This window comes from Fusarium musae, chromosome 10, assembly GCF_019915245.1.
Source record: "Fusarium musae strain F31 chromosome 10, whole genome shotgun sequence".
In the NCBI taxonomy this organism is placed as follows: domain Eukaryota; kingdom Fungi; phylum Ascomycota; class Sordariomycetes; order Hypocreales; family Nectriaceae; genus Fusarium; species Fusarium musae.
In genome coordinates, this window is record NC_058396.1 from 2,076,450 (window position 1) to 2,094,088 (window position 17,639).

Genomic DNA, 17,639 nt, shown 5'->3' on the forward strand with positions numbered 1-17,639 from the left:
GACCCTATCGACTGATACACGGCAGGGATCTCAGCTTTCCAGGAGTCCAGGGCCAAGTATCATTCCCTTCCGTATTGGGATGATCAATTGCGATTGACGTTAGATTAGAGAATCGGGATGAGATGGGATGTCACAAGGCGTGGCGTGGAATGTCAGTTTGGCGTTTATTGCGCTTTCACCACCAAACGGCCTGACGGTCCCCCAAGCCGCCCACGAAGCGAGGTACATGGCATCCGATGATCACTGATGGATGGAATTCTAGACAATACCGTAATCAAGTCATAATGGCATTCTTCTGAGGTCAGTCGATCGTCAATCATGTACACAAGTCCCTACGGAAATGTCTCAAGTCGTCCAAGACATTGTCTCGTAAATTAATTTGATTGCCAGGTAAATTGACGGCTGAACCATACCTAAGGCTAAGGTACCTCAAATACCTGGCTGGAGGTGAACCCCCAAAACCACCAAAGCAAGCCACTTACAGAACGCGCGTTTGCGCCCCCCCAACAGCCCTAAGATCGTTCCCTTACACGTAACTAGCGCATCGATGCCGTGGACGGTCTAGGCCCTTAGACTCGGAGCGAGAGCCGCAGCGGATCCCTCTGTAACTGGATCAGAGCCCACTAAATCGAGTTGTCTGTGGGTAGGTGGCTTCCTGGATATTAACTACCCAGCGGCGGCACTTTAGTTGACCCATAGCGTGCCAACGGAACTTCCGTGAGGAACTTCCGACAGGGCCACTGTAAACTTTTTCCCACGACACACCACCAACGATGAAACAGGTATTAGATAGGGCTGATCATGGAGTTATTCAGGAAATGGATCTTGGGAATTAACATTTCTTTCCAGGGATCGTAGAGTAGGTATTTCCGTGACAGCTGAACTCCAAGACACGATCCCGCGGGATCGACACTGCTAGTATGAACCCAACGCCAAGGACCCATGTCGGACCCAATAACTCAATTGGGAGCCGACTAGGCTTCGGAGTCCGCTCCGAGTTACGACGGAACAAGGCCCATCTCCCGTTCATTCAATAGAAATATCGAAATGTCACCGAATTCCACTTTCCCATCTCCCAGGGAGATCGCCGCCCTCAACTTCTGTATTGTCCAGCGCCCCCTTTTTACTCCTGCTTCAGACCGACTTTGCCGGCTTTGCGCAACCCGACACCTCCAATGAGAGCACAAAGAACCATGAATGAAAACATGGCCCAGAAACTTGCCTTGCAGCCCTGAAGAAGAGCCTCAGCTGGCTTCGATCCTGCATGTTGCTTGCTTACAAGGGTCGATATAACCTGCATCACGGCTAAACCCATGGCATTTCCAAACTGCGACGCTGCGTTGAACACTGACCCGGCCACCGCCTGTTTGTCCTCGGAGAAGGTTTCAGTGACCACTATCAGACCCACCGTGAAGAGGACGTCTACTGAGAAGGGCATGAGAATCTGCGCGAAGAATGCAGCTGTCCAGTACGTCCACGCGGGGTCGATGAGTGCCATGAGCAGAGGCGAAATTGCTGTGAGGACAGATGTGATAACAACGAGCCATATAGCAGGGATCTTGTGGACAACTAGACCTGTTGTGAAGTTGAGGGCTGCACCCACCACGACGCTAGGAAGAATGCGAATAGCTGCACTGAGAGCTGATAGGTGCTGCACCTCTTGGAAGCTAGGCCAAGATTAACAACCTGGGGTGCTACGAGCTGTCATTCGGGTTTAACACTCACAAGAGACTCGCAAATAGCTCTAGAGAGTTTATGACAGCGTTGGATAAGGCTATGGTCACGCAGATCGTGGTGAAAGAGTGGTTCCGCCAGAACGCATTCGGTATCAAGGCCGGGAGACCCCTTTTCACCTGAAGATGCATCCAGCTGACAAAGAGCGGCAGTGCAACGAGACTCGTACTTAGAAGAACAATACTGCTTGCCTCTTTGATGCGGTACACATCTGTGCTGATGATGCTGTAGATTGTCAGTTATGCCATGCCGTTGAATTAAGACACGGGAAACGGTGGCGTACGCTAGGAAGTATGACAGCAGTGCCATGAAAGCTGAAGCGAGAAGAGTGCCGAGCCAATCAATCTTGGTCGCAACGCTCTGCAGCACATCGTGTAACGTTCCAAGTGGTTCGGACTTTGGCAGAGACCAGAAGCCCACCCCGGACAAGACAAGATTGATGCCACCGTAGAGAAACCAACCCGATCTCCAGCCAATAGTCTCGACCAGCACTCCGCCAAGGACGAGCCCAAACGAAAAGCCAAGCGGCTGGCTCAACCCCAGACATGCAAACGCAAGGTTCCTGCCCCGTCCCTGCGCCAGCGTCCTCGTCACGAGCGCCATAGAGCTCGAGAGATGCAGCGCGAGCGCAACGCCCTGTAGGGCCCTTAGCGCAACTAGCTGCTCGCCCGTGCGGACGAATCCGCAGGCCAGCATGAGCGCGCCGCTGAGGATGCACCCGAGCAGATCGACGGATCTTGCGCCAAGCACGTCCGCGAGGGCACCCGCGAGCAGCAGCGTTGAGGCTGTCGCGAGGCCCTGCACGGAGGAGGGCCAGAAGGCGAGGGATGGGGGGAGGGCGAGGTCGGCGATGATTTGGGGGAGACCCACGACGATGAGGCCGTTTGTAGCGCTGGCTGCAAAGTTGACGCCGGACAGTTGGAATGTCACTGCTATTTTCTGTAAACGAGATGCCACTGCTGGTGCTGGGGTGCTGCTGTTGGCGACGCTCCTGAGTGGAGAGTCCACGTAAGTTGGTGCCTCGGCAGTTGAGGGCAGCATATCCTCCAGCAACTGTGTCTGAGTGGTCATTATTTCTGCAGTCACTGTGTCTCTTCGGCAGTTGTAGAAATGTGATATATCTCTGCGATGTGATGTGCCAAATTCCAAATATCTCGATCTTGTATTTTATCTCTGAGACATGATCATAAGCATGATGTAAAACGTCACAAGGGCGTGTAGAACAAGCGCCCTTTTGATGTGGGGAGTGTCATGCAAGGGAGACTCGTAGGCCCGTCTCATCCTCGAGGCGATGTGTTCCAGGGCCCCGAAGGCAGCGCTAACGTCGCTTGGGAATGACAGTTTGGTCTAACCCACTCTAAACGAGCCGAGGACTTTTCATCACTCGTGTTTATTGGGTCGGCAAATCCAAATTGCCGACCGGTTGAATATCCCTGCACGTAGTGGTTGCACCGTTAGTCAGAGATCAAAATAGTCTGCGAGATCCTCTCACTAGCACGCACCCTGTGACCCCTAGCTGGAGGAATGATAAACAAAACTATACTGGAATTGAAGTACTATTACATCCTGAGAGATAAGACACCCTAGGATCTGAATCCACTTTACGGCTATAGATCCTTCCGGAGTGAAGCCCCTCTAGCATCTTCATGAAGCGATAGCGCTCAACTTGATTCGGCCGATACCACCATTTACCCGTGTCCACCTTGGCGAACCCCTGATCTTCCCATTTCTTCAGCTGCTTCGGGTCGATCTGGTGCCAGGGGAACCCGAGATCCTTGGAGACCTGATCTTGAATCTGATGCATGACCTGCGGACTGCCGTCTTCACCCTCTGGACCCTTTCTAGGGGAGGAAAGAAAACTCAAGACCTTAACCCTAAGTGATAAAAAATATTTAGGTAAGTTTAGTCTAAGCTTAGGGGGCTCTATACTAAGTTTATTTTAACACCTTATATCAAGGTTCGGTGTTTTCTTGCCCCGCGAGGCCTTTCCATCAATGAAGAAGCAGTTGTAGATCTTCTTTGTCTCCTCCTCGACACTCTTCAGATGGCGCTCCATGCCATTGACCATTGATTTCTTGTTGTAAGCCACTGGCTTCATCCACTTGGCAACTTTCTCGTAGTCGAGCTGAAAGCCCGCGCTATCGTAGGTCGGGGACCCATCTGGACCCTCACGGTGACATCGATGAAGATCGTAGAATGAATACAACGGGTCCGTGTGCTTGTTTCTATGCTTGGGGATGTGGAGCTTGGAGAGAAACTCCTCACTTGGTTCGCGCTCCTCATACCGGGAACGCTTGACGCGACCCGGCGTTGCTCGCGAATCCCGGATCTGAGAGTGGTCGAAGTCGAACTCGAGGTCCTTCTCCGCCAGCGTTGGTTTCTGTCCCTCTGGCGTCGAAGGGCGAGTTTAACTCGCCTTGGCATGTTTGGTCCTTGGCTCCGGCGCAGACGCAGAGTCCGTCTTGCTTGACTGTCTCTTGTGACCGCGCGCGGTGGCGTTATCCTCGTGAGTCTCGGTTCCGCTCCTAATTTTCATCGTAATCTGAACACAGATAATCTTGGCATGAAAGACTATTGAAAAAATAGGTAGGTAATTGAGCTAGTCGACTAGTTTAAATAAGTTTAAGGTAGGGAGTAGTTAGTTGCGTTGAAGTCGCTGGGAATCTAAACGTCATCATCGCGCATAGGGAATATCGCGGCCACGTGACTTGGCCGACGCCCAACATCGAGACAGCAAAAATGTTTTCGGCCACAACTGCACCAATTCAAGTCTAAAAGAGCTAAAAAAATGTTCATTTGAAAGCTAAAACGATTCTGATCATTTTACACAATTTAAAAAGTCGAAAAAGAGAGCTCCCGGCCAGGATCGAACTGGCAATCTTCTGATAAGCAACCGGCATAGTCTCCTCCAATCGGACCGTTGGAAAGACCACACATAGAAGTCAGACGCCTTAGCCATTAGGCCACGGGAGCTTTTTTTGTTAGGCAGAAGAAATAAAACACAATAGGAAGGAATCATTCCTGCCTCCTCCCGAGCCTACTGAATAATTAGCCGCAATTCAGTAGGCATTCACTTTATTAAATAACAACCACTAATAGAGTTTCTGGACCTTCATTGAGAACGGCGCGTCTGGTACCTAGCTGCTTTAGTAACAGCCGTATATTATTGCGTTTAGTCGGACTCCTCTTATTAAATATCAATTATGTTTCTTTCTGGCAATATTACAGAATATTGCCTTACTTATTTATGTTCATTCGGGTTGCCTTGAGTTTGAGAATAAAGTATCAATTACCTCTACCTGTTTTAAGTATCTATTGAACAGCTTAACTATTAGATTACTGGTGTTCTTGCGACGTTGCCAGAAACCTAAAGTTGCTTAATGCCGCTACATGTCATGCTGAGCTTCAAGATGATAAGTAGACGCCGCGAGAGACTGTTGGTGAGATGCTCGCACACGTTATCTATGGCGTCGAAAAAGTCGTCTGGGGATAGGCATATCGCATTATTTAGTTTATTAATAAAAAAAATATGAAAAAAAAAATAAAGTATAGGCTCCTTTAACTAATTTATCTAGAATATCCTTTTAGATTATATATTAAGTCTATTTAATAATATAAGTAACTAATTATTAAAGATAAAGGATATTTAAAAGGACCTTAATATTAAAGTAGCTTAATATATATATCTCTATATCTTAAAATATATCTCTTTAGCTAATATCTAATTACCTAGCACTTTATTCCCGCAGCTGCTGGTCCATTATCCTTTTATAAGAAGTGCACTAGTACTCCTTGTTGCTGCTTTTAGTGAGCATAGTAAGGCTATGTAAGTCGCCTGGACGCTGGAAGTCTTGGAGTTAGGTCATATGCACAAACAGCGCCAGCACGCATCACATGGCCACCACCATATCATCACTCTCATCTTGTCAGGTCATCGCGCCGCAAGATTTATGCCGTCGCGTTTGTCAACGATGCGCTCGTCCAAAGTTCCCCAAAGAATCTAAAAAAATCTTCGACAGAAATGAAACGTATCGTGATCGTGTAGCATTAGTGTCATCGAACTAGGGGTCGCTTGTTCGTCAGAGACTGTTGACGCACGTGATCGTGCATCGGTTTCAACGCCGTCCTAGAAGTTAAACCGCTGGGCCATCCGCCTTATTTGGTTGTATCAGGAGGAGCATTATTTACGGTTAAGTAGGTAGGTATCGACATGTCAAGCAGAGTAGGATGTATTGTCGCTCCTTCCTTTCAACACGTCGTGAAAAGTGGACACCTCGTCAACCTGGAAGGCCAGGCTACACGTGGGTTCAACGACATGGCCCATGATGCTACGCTTCATTTTTGCTGCTGACTTCGAGTGATAATCCCAAGGCAACAGACTACGTGTACGATTTGAGAGGTTGGAGCACCAGCAGCAGAATAGTCTAATATACTACCTATCCGAGCTGCGCTGGACACTTCTGGACAGGGAGGGGATACCCGGGTTCAATTGCAAGGGTAGAATACTTGTTCATCGCAAAGATCAATTCACAATGAAGAGTACGGAGAAAGGATTTATTGACTATGTTGAATAGACAGTAACTGCTGAGACTCAGTCACGTTGAATGCTAAAGCCCAGGTGAAACGCAAGTACAACATTGATTCGGTAGACGAGACATGTAGTCAAAAAAGGTAAATAATACAGGACCATCATTCCATCTCGGCCGTCACCAATGACAAGGTATCCAACATCTCGTTTCTTTTCCAATGGTCCCACGTCGGTCAGGTGAAAGCGACAAACTGTCGGGAGTATTATTGTCGACGATCACCGGGCCTTATTTTTGCATTTTTTGCAGAGAATTTTCGACATGGATTTGACATCTTTTGGGTTTTCCGTGGTTTTGAATACACTGAAATCGGCTTCTGATTCTCTTTCAACGTAATCTTTGAGAAGTTGGTATGATGGCTCAATTCCATCGAGACTCTTCCAGAAACCAGTATATAGGGTCTCGTCATGGTTTTTGATGCCCAGGAGTGCGGTAGCGAGCCTCAATGTAATGGACAAGGGAAAGGGGAAGTGTCTGGCGAGGTGTTCCCATATGTCGTCAATGGCTTCGAGAAACTCGTCCGCTGATGGATATGGTATGGAACTCTGCATCAAGAAGGTGAAGAGCAGAGCATACTGCTCTTCATGGGTCAGGCCCAGAATTTCTTTTCGAATTGCATGCCAGATTTGCCTGACAGTTGTCGTCAACGGAAAGAGAAGAACGTTTTTTTCGGACTTTGGCACTGAGACAGCAGCCCAAAAGATACATCTTCTCTTTCTTAGCCACTGATTCCCAGGTCACCTTTTCCCTTTTTGTCCCTCCAACTCCGTGTCCCTCATCCTTCTCGATAAGTTCAATCGTACCCCTCAACTTCAAGTTGTATTTCACCATGCGAACCCAATCCCTGTAACCACAGTCATGAGTCAGGAGTGGAACATCCATCATGGTGCCATCGGCTTCTGGCGAGCGTCCAGATGAAGACGTGTCTGCAAAGGTAAAAGTAGAGCTGGATGAAGACGTGAACATGTTGGATTGAAAGAGGGTGGTCAGAATCCTCCAGCCTTAGTTGTTGCGTTGGTGATGGCTGCGTTTGTTTGGAGGCTGGTGACCAATGGCGAGCTTACCTTGAAGTCGGGAGAAAGTGCCATATTTATACCCATAAATCGAGACAACCTCCTCGGCTATGACTTTGAGGCTTGCCATATTGCCAAGCAAGTTGTTGAGCTCACCATCAAGGTTACGTGCTACAAAACGTCATGCAATGTCACTCATGAACTGCTCTTATTGCCACTGGACGCAGTCTCACTTCATTTCGATGTTGTTTGTGTAGACCTATGATGAATAAGAGGCTTTACGGGCTAAATGGAGCTCCCTGAGTTTCATCTCACTTTTCATTGAGATATCTGAACCCTGATCAGGTGAAGAGACACTTGAACTAAGTTTAATATAGCTGATCCTTACTCCCCTAACAGCAGGTTTTGATCATTTATCCGAACTGGCTCATATAGCTTATACTGCATAAGTGGAGTGATGTATCGATATCAGGCTGGCCTATTGTCTTCTGATTGTGTCCTCATACGTCTCGCACGATATTTTCCTCAATTCTAGCATTAAGCCTATGGAAACACAGTTAGTTGTCTTCGTGTTTGCTAAGTCGGCTTGTAGAAAACGGCCCTTGTTTGGGCTCATTCCCGAGATCTTGAGTCGGCACAAATTGTTTGATTACAGCGGTATTGGGAAAGAAACGGACCGGAGTTACTACAGGGAGGATAAACTCTTGCAGAATATGTTATGGGGGTAAACAAGTGGGTTAATGAGGGCGCTATATCGCATCATCACTGCATCCTCCCGTTACCCGCGCCGATTCGTTACACTAGGCTTGATCAGATTGCTTAGCTGAGCCATGTTCTCGACCTCCGTCCTCTGCTCATTCTGGCACATGCCCTTACATTAGTAGCAAGATTGAACATAAGAAGCAACACCTGGTAACAAAAAAGAGGATCATGGTCTCTGAAGTCCTGCGTCTCGTCAGTGTGCACAGGGCCGGTCAATGACTTGAAGATTTGAAGCCACCTGCTAGTGATGGCGTGGCCGACATTATGTCAATGATAATTGGATTCAATCTTTGCTGAACAGCAACCGTGAGCAAGAAATACGAACAAGCCGTGAACGCCTCCAGGAGCTTGCAGATGAGATCTTTGTTTTTCCACGACGATAAGCCCGAAGGTCCCGAGCCACATACAAATGAAGACAGACCGACATTCAGCTTGATAAATGGCCTTTCACTTTCGTCAAATGGTGATTCACAAGAGGTACGAGCGCCCCATGGAGCGCCCCCAGGAGCTTGTAGATGAGTTCTCACGTCTTGTTCTCCACGCTGACATCGCAGAAGGTTCCGAGACACTTGCCCATATTGCGCTGGCTAGTAGGAAACCTAATGGATGGCCTTTTATCGTTGTCATAAGATCATTCGTGAGAATAGAACGCGAAAGAGCTGTGGAAGGCCTTCAAGAGCTTGCAGAGGAGCACTTTCTTCTTGGTTTTCCATGGCGATATCTAGAAGGCCCCGAATCACCTATATAGTGATACATCAGAGAGTTTCAATCTCCGAAATAAGATTTGACCTCGAACTGTTGCCGAATGGTAACTGGTAAGCTAGAAATGATTTCGCACCACGGACCTAAACCTTCGTGCGGGTGCGTCTCAGCAAATGAGATGCTCTTACCTCCAAACAATGATACAAAATAAAGAGAAGTCTAACATACTGTCGAGCCGAATGTCGATGGCTACGTTTCCTTTGACGCCTCGGAACGGCATTGTGCGATAACATTCAGTGGTCACAGCCCAGATAAGTGACGAGTCATAGGAAGTTGCAAACAGGCTATTGAGTTAGGGAATCTGGAATCTCTATCTTAAAAGACAAAAGAACTCAGGTAGCGTGATTGTAACTTATTATAGATTTGGTAGGACTTGGACTCGGAATTTCTGCCACCTTAAGTCAAAATCTGGAGTTTGCTTGCTCATGCTGACAGAGTCGCCTCCTTAAATTTGTTTGTCAACAGGTGCAATTGCGGTCTGCGCTGAATCGTCGCCAACGTGACGCTGCCTCAACAGAGACATCGCTGCGTTCCCCCCTAAATGCTCTGCATCCCATTTCTCAATGTTAACGGCAGAAAACGTGGCCATGTGATGCGTGCTGGGGTTGTTTGTGTATATTGACCTGAGGAACTTCCAGCTGACTTAGATAGCCTTTCGATTTGGGGATCATGTAGAGTATCTGTTGTGTGCGATGACATCAAGGCTCGCCAAAAGCAGCTGATAAGGAGTACTGGTGTGCTTCTTAAAAAAGGATGATGGACCAGCAGCTGCGGGAACAAAGTGCTAGCTAGGTAAGCAGATGTTAGCTGGAGAGATACGGTTCAAGATGCAGAGGCGTATCTACTAAGCTAGTTTGACAACGAGGTCCTCCCAGATGTCCTTCGGTTTCCACGATTGGCTACCTATACTCTCAAATATACCTGGCATGTAATCTGAATGGACGTGCTGAACAAATCGTTCTAAATGGACTCATGCTCTGTTGTCTTTCTTCAACAAGCTTAAAGACACGATACATCCATTGCCAGGTGCCTTTTTCAACAGCACATACGATACCTGGGATAGCCTCAGCAATTATTTCTCAACGCCCTTGCTTGCCACTTTAAAGACTAACCCTGTGTTTAATCAGCTAGATGGGGGGTTGTATCATTTCATGGCGATCTCCAGCGTAGGCGGACAGACGCCGGCGACCTATCAAATCAACGTATTAGAATGTGCATTGAGTGAGAAGTGCAATAAAACCACACTAATCACCACAAAAGAACTGAGCCAAGATGAATACTGAGAATGTTTTCAAATATGATCAGAAATACATCCTGTCAACAGGTGATAACAACTACAACTGTTCAATTATCCAGTAAGCCAACATTGGTCTGCCATCCAAGCCGCGAGGCTTCCGAGACGTCACTCCCAATTAAAAATAAGAATGGGAGGATGTTTTTCATGTCAATATCCTCAGTCTGTAGTCAGTAGTCAGCAGAGGGGCACCTGGCATTCTCTGATTGCCTAGGCAGGTCCAGAATGCGATCCGTTCCTCATTAAGATTTGCTGCAGATATTTCTAATAATAACCAAGGGCCGCCTGGCGTAATGGTTAACGCGTCTGACTTCTAATCAGAAGACTGCGGGTTCGAATCCCGCGGTGGCTTTTTGCCATTTTTCACAGCTTTTATCTCATTTAAGGTGATCAGAAATGTTTTTGCTATCCAATGAATATTTTTCTAACTCTTTTAGACTTAAAATAGTTAAGTTATAGCTGAAATCATTTTTGGTATCTTGATATTAGGCGGTAGCTAAGTTATGTAGTTACCGCAAGAACCACCCCCGTGTCGGTAGCTGTGATAGCTGTAGATTCGTCCTCGTTCTCTTCATCATGATCATCGCTCGAATCCACCCCGGCGTCAGTGGCATCCATGGTACACGTCTTCAAGACTTCCTTGTCACTGAGTTCGGCAAGCTTAGCATAGAACGCCCTCGCGAGGGGATACGTTTCTGGGTCGAAGCGTTCATACGCGCGAACTTCCTGCTTTCCTAGTTTTAAACGAAGTCGACGCCAGAACGAATTATGTTGAATCTTGCATTTTCTGGCAAGCTTTGTTCGGCCGTGAAAAACCACTAACAGGCCGCGGCTAAGAGTCCCAGATAGCTTCTCGAGTTGTGAGATGTCATCGAGATTTCTAAAACCTCGGTGTGAAAGCCAAAACTTTACTCCTTCAGGGATATTATGGGTAGTCATAGGTGTCCCGGTACCGAGTCTCTCAGCCTTGATTTTGCACAGGATGTATTGTATCACCGTACTGGTTTCAAGAAATGATGTACGTGAACTTTCCACTCCTACCATCTTTGCGGCAAAGCGCAGTGCCTCTCCAATCTTGGAGTTGTGATCACATCTCATCCTCGCAACCTTTCCATTCACATTCTGTCTTGTTCTTCAAGCAGCATCACCAACCGCCTCGCCGCGATGCCTCCCAAAATGCCCCGGCTCAGCGACTTGCTTGCCCTCCTGGAGGTGTACTTTGCCCCAGAGAGGGGGCGCCTCGAGGAGGGACGGCGACCAAGGCACAGCTTGAAGTGCAAGCTCATCTTCCTCTCCTCTCCTCCTCTCGCCTCCCGTCGCCGCCGCCTTGGGCTGATTGGCCGTCTTCTCTCGCCGTCGCCGTCTTGAGCAGCCTTTTTGCACCTCCCTGGTGCCCCCATTCTGTTCCACTCGCCACGACCTCCGGTCAGAAAAGCATGGGGTGATACTGCTTACGCCCACGCCATTCGATTGCAAACTCGAACTTCCGTTAGTTTCACCAGATCCATTTGCCAATTTGAACAATCGCTGACAGCTGCAGCTGAGAGTGCTCCCAGTACCCGTCTTGTGCCAATCCGTCTACCGAAGTCGACTTCGATCTCCTTTCAGCGCCCGCAGAAGGCATTTGACTTTTGGTGAACTCGATGCCATCACCTTACTTACCTCGTTCGACTACCTCGCGTACCACGCGAAACGTCAGTCATCACCACACTTCTCTCCTTTGCTTGGCTTCACCGGGCCTTTGAGATCGCTGCCTCACTGGCTTCTCCTCTCATCTGGTGGTGCTCTCTCTGCGACCTCTCTGCCCATCGGCTTCTCCTCCTTTAAACACCCTCCTTACTGGCTATCTCACCATTTTCGTCTCATCTCACCAACTTCCCCCCCCCTGCTGATCCAGTTCAATGCAGGGGCTTTACTTGCTGTCCCGATGCCGTGGTCGTCCAGTTTGTGGTATCTTTCGCCGTGGATGGAAATGGCCAGTGGTGGATTGTGCAGTAGCTAGGATACAGGGCCATAGACTGTTAGCACGGGCATGGACCTCGTATGGCTATCATCAATGTCAATCAGTGCAGTCAGAGGGGGTTGGATGACGTGTAATGCAATGGACAGTTGAAACCTAGATGCGAAGAAGCCTACGGGTAGTCTTCTTGACGGGCGAAAGAGAGAGGTCTGTTTATTTTTGGTGTTCTACTGGTTAGTCAAGATGCAAAGGTTTCCCAGATTTTACATATTCCATGTTTCGTCAACGCCGCACAGTCGAAAGCAAAGAAGCCAGACGTTTTTGGGTACTCGTATCTGAATATCATGCCAAGGAGATCGTTTCTCCAGCAAGCCAAGCCTGTTTCACACATCAAATCTCTTTCTGATCAAGCACCTCGCCTGTCTGCACTGATCCACCACCAACGTGACGCTGCCTCAGATTTCCAGCCTCGTCATGCTCTGCGTCCCATTTCTCAATCTCGACCAGAGGCACTCGGACTAAGCGGTGCGTGTTGGCGCCATTTTTGTCAACTTCGAGAACTTCCGGCCGAATTGCATAGCTCTTCCATTTGGGAATGATGTAGATCCAGAAGATGTAGTATACACCACAAAGAATCATGCTGGGAGGGATGTTCTGTCAGATGATGGTCCATGCGATAACCAGAAGGGAAGAAAACTTACATTGCGATGCCGACTACGCAGTAAGTTGCGTACCAGAAACTGACGTCGCCGGCGTATGGGCCGCCCTTGGGAGGATACCATGGCATGACGATGATGAAGATCTGAATGAGAATGAAAAATATGGCTGCGACATCCCAGGCCTTGAACTCTGGAGGCCCTCTTCCTACGCGCTTGTTGTGACGTCGAACGATGTAGAGGCCGATACTCATGGCCAAAAAGAACAGACCTTCGGGATATGTCTTGAGACTCACGACTGGCTTACAGTCAGCAAGGCGAACAACAGAATCTTGTGATGTGAAAAACTCACCGAATTGGAATGCGTCACCAGCAGGAGGAGCTACGATCATGATGAACGTCATGGCCCACTTCAGTAGATAGGGTCCAATGGGTGTTCCGAAGGGCTTCGTTGATACCCAGAAAGTAGTGAAGGGCAAGACTCCTTGGCTGCACCTCGAGTCAGTATACGAAAAGAGATTATAGAGATATGGAGACCAACCGTCCGATCTCACGAATCAATCGTGAAGCGCCAATTAGTGTAGCAAGGAGGTTTCCGTACGCACTCAGCAGCACAAGAACATTCAACGCTGTAACAGCACCACTAGTACCGAAGACACTGGTGAAGAAGACTGATGCAGCGATCTCATTCGACTCTGCAAACTCTTCCTTAGAGACTAAGAGCTCGAATTAGTACATGAGACCATGAAGCTCATAGGACCTTGAAGCTTACCAGCAGAGAAATATGCGACGTTGCACAGCATGTACAGAACAGCAACGAGAAGGACAGAGATGAAACCGTACTTCTTGATAGTAGGGATCGGCCTCTTAACTTCATTAACGACATTGAAGGCGTTGGCATAGCCAGTGTATGAGAATACAATGTTGACCAGGGCGGTTGAGAGGTCGTTGCCGTTGTTGGTTGTGCCCTCGAATGCGTTGCGAAAGTTGGCGTTAGGGTCTGGGATTCGAGAAATATTGCCGCCGAGAACGACAAAGCCAGTGATTGATATGCTGCAAATGTTAATGTGAGAAGATTGACGAGGCGGTGAACTCACAAGATGAGGGTAATGATCTTCAAGAAGCCCAGGATGTTGACCGCCCAAAGGGAGTATTTGTTGTGAGCGATCACACCTGAAACTGTATTAGCCGACCCATGTTTTCAGGTCCTTGGGCTACTCACAAATTACAGCAAGCGTGTACGCAGCGATAGCTACGCCCTTCATCTCCCAATCACTAGGTGTCTTTCCTGCAATTCTCCAGAGATATCGAGATAGCACTACTCGACTAGTTAGTACCTCACAATGGAAATCACTACTGGCAACGAACCAATGGCATTGCTGCTGCTGAACGACAAGACAACTGATTGCACTGCATAAGCAATCGGAAAGAAGTGCTTCGGTCGGGGGTATGCTTGTTCGAGGTATACAACTTCGGCTCCGGATCGACTTGGGAAATAACTGGCAAACTCGAGATACACGCAGAATCCGGCAATGGCCATGATGAAGCCGATGAACCAGTAGATCAAAGCGAGTCCTACAGATCCGGTGGCGTTGAGGATGCTTCCAGCTAGAGCAGGGTCAGTATGCTGATTACCAGTCACAAGATGGGACGATAGTACATACGCGTCGAAAAGATACCAGTGCCAATCATCTGGTTGACATTCAAGAAAATGATGGTCAACCATCCAACATGATAGCCCAGCGGTGAGTTTGTCTCGACAGGCGCACCGATAGCCTCCTGATAAGAAGCCTTCGCGTCATTCCCTCCTTGGACACGCGTAAAAGCAAGGTTTCCATCGCGAAGAAGCGCAGGATCAGAGCTATCAGACGTATAATTCTGATCGGCATCAATAACAGCTGGTTTAGTCTCTGGCTGAGGACGCCAGCGTGATAGAGAGAAGCCCATGGCAGAACAACAATGGAGATAATTCTGAAGATAAGGATACTCTAGCCTTCAGCAGGCCAGTGCAACCTCATATCTTTAAACAATTCGCCTTGATAATAGCCATCAGGATATGTCAAAGTACGAGCATGTCGATCCCTTCGCCCCCGGTTCCATGCAGATTGGTTATCGATTGCGTGACGCTAATGACCTTCCAGACTGGTGAGAGCACGCCATAGGCCAAGGCGTTGACGCCAAATTCGGTGTTACGCTGACAGGACCTTTTGGCAAGCCAAGGCACTAAAGGAGGTAATTGTAACGTTGATTCGGAGGTTTCAGTCAATTGATAAGCTGTAGGAATACGGTGTTAGTCTGCAAGAGGAAGTTGTTAAGAACGTAGCCAAGATTCGTTTGCATCGGCGCCCGTAGCTTGTATTGAGTTTTGGCTAAATTGATTGCTGCAGGGTGTTTAAATTAAGCATAATGTTAGTCCAGGCTGACGGTAGACGGGTCTTAGCAACCGGGTTTGAGCAGGTCCTCGTATCAGGCTGCAAGTGGTGGAGGAAAAGGCGTTTCACAGGAACAATGAGATGAGGGAACGAATGCTTCGATTGACCCCGAGGGACAACATCTGATGATCAGATCGTAGAAGAGATTGGAGGAGCAAGCTGTTAGGATCTTGCTGGTCAAGACAGACTGAGTAGACGAGACCTGTAAGGTGAGCTAGATGCGAAGATGATCATGAGATACCAAAAGACTCCAGAGTGGATAGCAAAAGGAGGGGATAGACGGAGGGGCAGGGTAAAAACGTTAAGAGAAGGATGGCAAACTAGCCAGATACACGGACACGTGCAACTCGCTTATAGCAGCTCATCGACCTCCTCAGAGTGCTCGCGAAAAGTGTTACGCCAAGCAGCGTTCGTCTGACGAGCAGCAATGGCCATGGCCTGTTGCGTACGCTGTTCAGAGGAACCGACTCTTTCCCTCGAGGTGGACGGCTCATCGAATCGTATAATGTCCTCTTCGTTCACAGTGGCATCAACCCCCTGACGTGAAGAGGCTTCGGAGGAAGTCTCATCCATCTGGTAATGATCGTTGTTCTCCCCCAGCGACTCTTCATCATCAGAGGGAGGGATCGTCGTCCTTCCATTGACGAGATCAGAATACTCCCAAGACTTCACGGGCGAATCTCCAAGGTCGCGTCTGCTGTGTGCGGTGTCGGATTCCTCGCTGGGATGTCTACTATAGAATGGTCCAACATTACCGTCACCGTAGATGTCTGAGTCCTCATCTTCCTCAGCATTAATTCGGCCAGTGGGAGTGCCATAGCCTGGTGATATAGACGTGCTGCGACGGCGAAAATGCATCTCAGTATATATGTGATGTGGCATGCGCTGAGACAGATATGCGCTGGTATGTCTCGATTCAGATTCCATGGCACCACGCGCCAAAGCGTCTCCAATATCGTCCCGGTCGTCATCGCTGTCGGGTGACTCTGCTAGCCTAGACCCTCGATCACTGACCAAGCATTCGGTCGAGTCCACAAAACTTTGTTCGGGTTCCTCGTCCATGTTTTCGTCTGCAAGTGACATTTCTGGACTTGATTCCGGAATGCTGCTCAACCTCGTGGATGATCCCCGATCACTTGGCGGTGACATCAATCCTAACATCACCATCAGTAACCCAAACCAGAAAAACATAAGATCATCAACTTGCTCATTCTGATCAACTCATCATCTGGAGTCTGGCGATTCTCTCTCGCTTTCCAATGGTCAACCAACGCCTTGAACTGAGGGTCTTCGTTATCACCATCAAAGACACGAAAGTCCTCCTCCGCAGCCCAAGCAGTCTCACACTCCCACGGAAACCTCTTCCCAAGCGTAAAGAAGATGACGGGATACACCCTCTTATGCATGTTTCGTTGGCCGTCTTTGTATCCCTCTGCCCAAACACCAGCGAGACCATGGGCTTTGTCATAACAGGCTGGTAACTCATCTACCGACTCCAACAGTCCACGATCAACTGGGGCGATGTACTTGCTCCGAAATCGAGGGAAGGATGACCAGGGAAGAACGTAGGCGGGATAGCAGATGCCATCGTCCGGCCACTTGATCCAGTAGATTGTCTTGGCGGTAATCTCAACGGGCGTTACAGTGCCGTCCAGTTCCCGTGTGAGAATGGTGCGCTTTCTCGTGGCTGCTGCTTGTCGGATAGGGATATGCCGAGGATGTGAGGGGCTAATATCGCCAAGAAGCGATGCCATATCGCTGTCAGTGCGTGCGCCACGTTGAGGACGATAAGGGTTGTTGCCAGTGCCTCTCGTAACTTGGGAGATGCCTTTACACTTAGACTTGAGAACGACCCGATCGTTGTGTGCCTTGGCTATTGTAGCGTCGCAATCAACGATCTTGATGCCAAAGGCTTCAATGGCAGATGGGCGAGTTGGTGGGAGCCCATGCGCTATAGCATGCCTTGCGGCAGCCTGTGCCGGACGCGAAAGACCATCTAGGGGCAGACTATGCTCTTCACAATGAAAGACATACCACTCGCCACTTCCTGCCGGTGTCTCCGTGATCTTCTGACCGGGGAACCCACCTATTTCCGCGGTCGTGGTCTCGCGACAACGTGCGCGACGGTTGGCAAATGGGTGGCCTCCTGCGTCTGGGGAAGTCTGCCTGCTATGGGGATGACTTCGAAGGTTAGGGTTGGGAGAGGCAGGGGAAGAACTCGCTGGATCGAGTGGCGCGTCGTTGTCGCTATCATCGCCCACGTCGGTAGGTGGGGTAGGTGGCAGAGATCGTGCTCTTAGTTGGTCGTGATACACAAGTATGACCTCCATAGCCTTATCAGTTTTAGCCATAAATTCTTTGATATAGTAATAGCCACTCTTGAGTTGCTACAGAACCTCCTCTTGCCAAAAAGTAAAGAAAATGGCAGACATTGTGCCCT

General features: G+C 48.7%; 5 protein-coding genes and 2 non-coding genes across 7 annotated transcripts; 1 reads left to right on the plus strand and 6 right to left on the minus strand.

Moving 5' to 3' along the window:
* Nucleotides 1–1,123: 1,123 nt before the first annotated feature.
* J7337_012862 (uncharacterized protein) lies at nucleotides 1,124–2,805 on the minus strand (the record flags this gene model as incomplete). Its single annotated transcript, XM_044830362.1, has 3 exons — nucleotides 1,124–1,667; nucleotides 1,726–1,959; nucleotides 2,018–2,805. The coding sequence occupies 3 exons, from the start codon at nucleotides 2,803–2,805 to the stop codon at nucleotides 1,124–1,126; spliced, it is 1,566 nt and encodes a 521-aa protein (XP_044675278.1).
* A 466-nt stretch (nucleotides 2,806–3,271) lies between these two features.
* Nucleotides 3,272–4,270, minus strand: J7337_012863 (uncharacterized protein; the record flags this gene model as incomplete). Its single annotated transcript, XM_044830363.1, has 3 exons — nucleotides 3,272–3,575; nucleotides 3,681–4,122; nucleotides 4,147–4,270. 3 exons carry the CDS (start codon nucleotides 4,268–4,270, stop codon nucleotides 3,272–3,274), a joined length of 870 nt encoding a protein of 289 aa, XP_044675279.1.
* Nucleotides 4,271–4,585: 315 nt separating this feature from the next.
* J7337_012864 lies at nucleotides 4,586–4,707 on the minus strand. The gene has a single exon. It is a non-coding gene; the product is annotated as a tRNA-Arg (tRNA).
* A 5,723-nt stretch (nucleotides 4,708–10,430) lies between these two features.
* J7337_012865 lies at nucleotides 10,431–10,503 on the plus strand. The gene has a single exon. It is a non-coding gene; the product is annotated as a tRNA-Arg (tRNA).
* Nucleotides 10,504–12,501: 1,998 nt separating this feature from the next.
* J7337_012866 (uncharacterized protein) lies at nucleotides 12,502–14,714 on the minus strand (the record flags this gene model as incomplete). The annotated part of the gene is made up of 8 exons (XM_044830364.1): nucleotides 12,502–12,751; nucleotides 12,813–13,256; nucleotides 13,309–13,483; nucleotides 13,540–13,820; nucleotides 13,865–13,940; nucleotides 13,990–14,085; nucleotides 14,136–14,375; nucleotides 14,432–14,714. The coding sequence occupies 8 exons, from the start codon at nucleotides 14,712–14,714 to the stop codon at nucleotides 12,502–12,504; spliced, it is 1,845 nt and encodes a 614-aa protein (XP_044675280.1).
* An 836-nt stretch (nucleotides 14,715–15,550) lies between these two features.
* J7337_012867 (uncharacterized protein) lies at nucleotides 15,551–16,282 on the minus strand (the record flags this gene model as incomplete). The annotated part of the gene is made up of 1 exon (XM_044830365.1): nucleotides 15,551–16,282. The coding sequence occupies one exon, from the start codon at nucleotides 16,280–16,282 to the stop codon at nucleotides 15,551–15,553; it is 732 nt and encodes a 243-aa protein (XP_044675281.1).
* An 83-nt stretch (nucleotides 16,283–16,365) lies between these two features.
* Nucleotides 16,366–17,550, minus strand: J7337_012868 (uncharacterized protein; the record flags this gene model as incomplete). The annotated part of the gene is made up of 1 exon (XM_044830366.1): nucleotides 16,366–17,550. The coding sequence occupies one exon, from the start codon at nucleotides 17,548–17,550 to the stop codon at nucleotides 16,366–16,368; it is 1,185 nt and encodes a 394-aa protein (XP_044675282.1).
* Nucleotides 17,551–17,639: the final 89 nt, after the last annotated feature.